Raw genomic sequence first — 5462 nt, 5'->3', positions numbered from 1 at the left:
AAGGAACACGGATCATCATCCCTTCTAGTTTACGTGATCAAGTTCTGCATCTTGCACACGAGGGTCATCCGGGAATAGTGTACCAAAGTCTGGTGGCCAGGGTGTGACAAGGATGCAGAAGTGTTTTTAGGCTCGATCTCGGCCGCTCACTCGAGCCCGGGGATCCTCCCCGAGAATAGACGGCTGGTCGGGTCAGCGAAAGATTGTGTCTGTAACGTAAATTCAAAATATAATTTATGCGAAGTTAATAGTTGCAGGGAAATAGCATTAGACATCCCAAAAACACTGATTTTAAGAAAACAGAAATTACATAACAGTGCTTAAAACGTCTGTGCGAAGTTTCCAGATGATACGAGCTTGAGTTTGTGGTTAAATGATCGATGTGAGTTTGAATTCAACCGGCGAATCATCAACGAAATCTTCGGCTGCTTTAGCTCTCAGTCGACCTCATCGGCCCCTCGTTTTGCCAGCAGTAAACTCAGCAGTACTTTCAATTGATCTTGAGGAATTTTACTTGCTCTTACATTAGCGAAGTATGAGGAGAAAATTGCAATAACAATGGATTTGAAAACCGTATATTGACCTTGGCGCCAACTGGAAAATCAGTGAAGTTTGCGAACTCAGGCGGTAGAAAACGACACAATTCCCATTCTCCAGCTTCTCCTTTTCGTTGTCGCAATCTTGGATGTTTCCTATCTTAAATCACTGTAAACCTCGAACAGGCCGGGTCAAAGAATACCTTCGCAGCCAAAACATATAATTTATGCCAGACGGATTTGTGAAGGCGAGTTTCTGATTGGCGGAGATTAACAATGGCTCACCTCACGCGTCCAGCAGAGATTTCAGGAGTGAGCACTGGCTTATTTCCCGAAACAGCGGCTGGTAATCGAGCCTAAAGTGTTTTGTAAGACCTGTCATCCCTGCCAGATGGTCAGTATGCCTAAGCCACCAGAACACCTCAAGGTCCATGGCAACACATTTCAGCAGACCTTACGACACCATCTCTGCCATCAGGAGACCATCTCCTTGTAGTTGGTAACTACTACAGTCGCTATATGGAAGTAGAAGTCTTGAGGTCTACAACTGCTGACAAGGTCATTGCAAGTCTGAGGAAGATATTCCTTACCCATGGACTGCCCATTAGTATCACTACTGACAATGGACTGCAGTTCATAAGTGAAGAATTCTGTAAATTTGTTGAAGAACGCATTGGACACAGACGAGTGACTCCGCCTTGGCCTCAGGCCAACAGAGAAGTAGAAAGACAGAACCGCTCCCTACTGAAGAGGATGAAGATTGCACAAATAGAGAAGAGAAATTGGAAAGAAGAACTTGGCTCTTTCCTAATAATGTACAGAACGACTCGACACAGCACAACTGGAGTAAACCCTGCAGAACTCCTGTTCCGCAGAAAGTTGAAAACCCGTATACCAGGGATTGAAGAGTTCCCAGTGGATGACCAAGAAGTAAATGATAGAGACAATGAAACCAAGGAGAAAGGAAAGCTGTATACTGATGAGAAACGCTGTGGCCGCAAAAGTGATGTGAAAGAAGTTAACACGGTATTGTTAAGACAGAAGCGGAAAAACAAGTTGACACCAAATTTCAGGCAGGAACCATACCATGTACTAGACAAGTCAGGCAACAGTGTAGTGGTGGAATCACCTGATGGTGTCCAGTATAAGAGAAATTCTACCCATGTAAAGAAATTCCTTGAGCGGCGTAATGCGCCTGAATGCGAGACGTCTTTATCACCTCCTTTCTCAAACAGTTCTACTGAACATCAAGCACAGCCAAGTGTAAATGAAAGTGATGAACATTTGGGAGAAACTCATACACAGACAGTGGTCGGGAGTGCGGCAGAAGCCGACTCTATCAAGGACACTGCATGCAGACCTATCAGGTCTAGAACATTACCAGCACGGTTTAAGGACTTTGTTATGTCATAGGAACAGAATTTTCATCAGAAAACCATGATTGCATGAGGACTTAATAATGTTATGCCTTAAGGATAAGCCCAGTGAGGACTATGAACATTTCACTCTACTGCTCTTGTTCCAGTTATTGTTTTAAGAAAGATTGTTGTTACCTAGCATAGTTTTACTTTGTAAAATTCTCCATTGTACGAGATCCACTTCCACACTAGATTTGTTTGGCAATGCTCTAGAAAAAACAGCAATGGACAAGCATCAATCCGTCAGAAGTCATGGTTTTCCGGTAGTAAGCTTTCCCTTGAAAAAAACATTAGCCTTAACTTACGCTTGGGCACACAAATTCACCACAAGCAGTGCACAAAACTGTGTTAGTTGAAGAAACCACCTCGACAGAAACGGAGATAGATTCATTTGGTATAACTATTGCTGGGAGGTTTGTGCAGACAGAATAATGAAACAACATGCAGGGCCAGTAGGCAGTCCTGGTACAACTGTTGAGATTGATGAGTCCAAGTTTGGCAAGATGAAGTATCACAAAGGTCGCTACATCGAAGGACAGTGGGTCTTTGGTGGCATTTGCTGCGAACCCAAGGCCTGCTTCCTTGTTCCGGTAGAGCGCAAGGATAAAGAGACATTCCTGCCAATTATCCGCGCTCAAATATTCCCTGGAACACGCGTGATGACCGACATGTGGAAAGCTTTCAATTGCCTACAAGACGAGGGCTATCATCATCGCACAGTTAACCATTGCCTAAACTTCGTCGACCCAGACACGGGTACCCACACTCAAGAGCATTGGGACTAAAACGATGTATGCCTCATACAGGAACATCCATGGATCTGTTTGAAAGCTACCTACAGGAGTGGTTGTGGTGTCAGCAAAACAAACGTAATCCATTCGGGAAACATCATTGAGCATATCGCTGCTTTGTACAATGTGAGATAAAGAGCCCTCTCTATGCACTGTTTGTGATTATACAGGAAAGAAAACTTTGCAGTGCTTTGGTTAATTGACAAAGAGACAAAGTACAATTTGAAGAGCAAAAAGAAGGTAGGCATTCAATTCCTGCTAACTTTTATTTGGTCAGTTTGTTTTGTATATGAGAATCTGAACCGTATTTATACAAATATTTTTCGAAAATCCACTTCTTTTGCTTATTTTAAAAATTGACAAATGGCTAAAACTGCAGGAAAAGTGCAAAAATTAAGTTGAAAATGTTCGATTTTCCGGGTTTTGCTAAAAGCAGGCCTGCGGCCCACGGCCCTGCTACGGCTTACCGCCCCGCGGCCCGAAGGCCCAGCGGCCCACTGCAGCCCAGCGGCCCGGTCCTGATTTTCCACAGTTCTTTTGTCCAGCGGTAAATCCACGCGCATGCACAGATCTGTATCAGGTTTGGGAATGCAAAATGGACGGCGGTGAGTTAGAATTTGTTTACCATTTAATTATTTGAATCCTTGTTTCTGTTTGTTGCATGTTGTTCAGATGAAAACATTTTCATTCTCTGTTCATTCGTCTCTTTAAAGAAACCGATAGCACAATAGAGGACTTTCATTATCGAACAATTATTTTCAAACCATACTTTGAAAGTGAAATAATTAATATATATAACTCACATCGTTTGAGAATGGACTTCCTCTCTATCGGGTTCTGTAAACAGACAAATAAAGAGAGAGTGACATTTTTCACTTAGCAACATGCGACTAAAGAAAGGATCGAAAAGGATTGAAATAATTATTAAAATGGTAAACAAATTCAAACTAACCGTCGTCCATTTTGCACGCCCAAACCCGATGTATATCTGTGCAAGCGCGTAGATTTACTGCTGGACAAAAAAATTGTGGAAAATGGGCGGTGGGCTGCTGGGCCATAGCGGGCCGTGGGCCACGGGCCTGCTTTTAGCAAAACCCCGATTTTCCGTATCTCAGTCAGAAATTCTACCGATTTTTTTAAAGCCCATATAAACCTCTAAGAAGAACAGACAAAGCGCTACAGTGCAAAACGACGTCTATTATTATCACTATAATTGTTTTCTTGAAAAAAAGGACCGTATGCATAATGAGTAGGGACCTGTGTGGAAATCTTACCCAAAAGAATACCCAGAATCTTTAAGCCAGCTAGGTCTCAGTTACTCCCATTACAGAAAATTTACTATCAACATTCGCAAGAAAACGAGTAAAATTATCATAATTACAGGGTAGACTACATTTATTTAGGTGAAGTAATGAAAAACAATTAGAGAAAGAGGAGCACGTTTTACCAAATAACTCATTAAATTGGTTTTCCGCAAAGTAATTACAACGAAACATATCAAAATTAAAACTAGAGTCGGAATCCAAGTCACTTGAGAGCGCTAGATTTCTATTTCCTGGAATATATAAGTGGATAAAAAGGCTAACCAATCGATCACTATTAAAGTTCACAGTACCATTAGCAAGTTCATAAAATAATTGCAACACTAAATTCGTCATCATCAAGATGACAGAAAGGTAAACTATCAGTAGAAATATTGAAAGTAAAACCGATATATAAACAACTTATCTGGTAACATCGACAACAGTTAGTTTGCATTTCCTCAGAATGACGCTTCTTTGAAGGCAGAAAATTCTTCTAAACTTGAGAAGGAGCGAGTAGTTGAAGAAGAACTATCATCTTTCTTAATTAAGGAAGACTCTGCCTTGCTTGGTCCACACAAACTTGAAATGATAATCTCTCAAACGCAGCCTGAGAAGACATGTGGCTACTAGCAAAGTACTGAACCCAAAAAGATTGAAGAAAATAAATGGGACGTGAGAAACATTGGCTTCTGGGCTGACATGAAGATAATTTTCAAGATCCCTCACAAAATCTTACACCACAAGTTTAACCGTGCCCTCTGAGCATCTCACAGCTTTCTAATACAAAAGTTTACTAAAGTTATGCGCTGTCTGGCGGGGTTAGTATCGGGATGGGTGACCTCAAACAGATACCCCTTCGTAAAACAGAAGCATTGGACCGAAAATACTATTAACGTTAACAAATGCGAACTTAGCAAGGTACAGATTTTGTTAGCTTGCTTTATGCAAAAACTAATATTGATGCCAAAGTAAATTGATACACAGTTTTTAGAAAGAGCAGAATGAAGTTTCCAGGATGGCCACTCGAGAATAACATATTTACGACATCAAAACAACATTAATTTTGAACCTTGAATATAGAATATAAAAAGTTACGATCAGCGAAAATCATTTTGTGAAACTATTGCTACATTCAATTTTGTTATCGTACGTTTTGGCTGCACAAATAAAATCGCAACATCGAAAGTGCCATCGCCGGAATCCAGCCGGCGCCGTGATGAAGTTACCGCGGCATGTTTACTCACCAAACAGTGAAGTATCTGTGTCAAATGATGGCAAGATACCGGGTTTTTGTAAGTTTCTTTTTCTGTCAAGTGTTATAAAGTTTGACAATGAAATGAGCGAAGTCAAAACAAAGATCACAATCGCCCAAGTCTTGTTTACGCAAAGTCAAAATTTAGGCCCTGTTTACAT

The 5462-nt window shown here is 41.2% G+C and overlaps 1 protein-coding gene across 1 annotated transcript; it reads left to right on the top strand.

Annotated features, from left to right (window-relative positions):
* Window positions 1-1055: 1055 nt before the first annotated feature.
* LOC138036003 (uncharacterized) lies at window positions 1056-1949 on the top strand. The gene has a single exon (XM_068882382.1). The coding sequence runs from the start codon at window positions 1056-1058 to the stop codon at window positions 1947-1949; it is 894 nt and encodes a 297-aa protein (XP_068738483.1).
* The last annotated feature ends 3513 nt before the right edge of the window (window positions 1950-5462 follow it).

This window comes from Montipora capricornis, unplaced genomic scaffold (assembly GCF_036669925.1).
Source record: "Montipora capricornis isolate CH-2021 unplaced genomic scaffold, ASM3666992v2 scaffold_447, whole genome shotgun sequence".
In the NCBI taxonomy this organism is placed as follows: domain Eukaryota; kingdom Metazoa; phylum Cnidaria; class Anthozoa; order Scleractinia; family Acroporidae; genus Montipora; species Montipora capricornis.
The sequence above is the reverse complement of the archived record's forward strand: the minus strand, read 5'-3'. Positions and strand labels throughout refer to the sequence as shown.

Bases quoted from the DNA above. Each gene is read 5' to 3' on its own strand.
- LOC138036003 (XM_068882382.1), top strand. From the start codon at position 1,056: ATGGAAGTAGAAGTCTTGAGGTCTACAACTGCTGACAAGGTCATTGCA.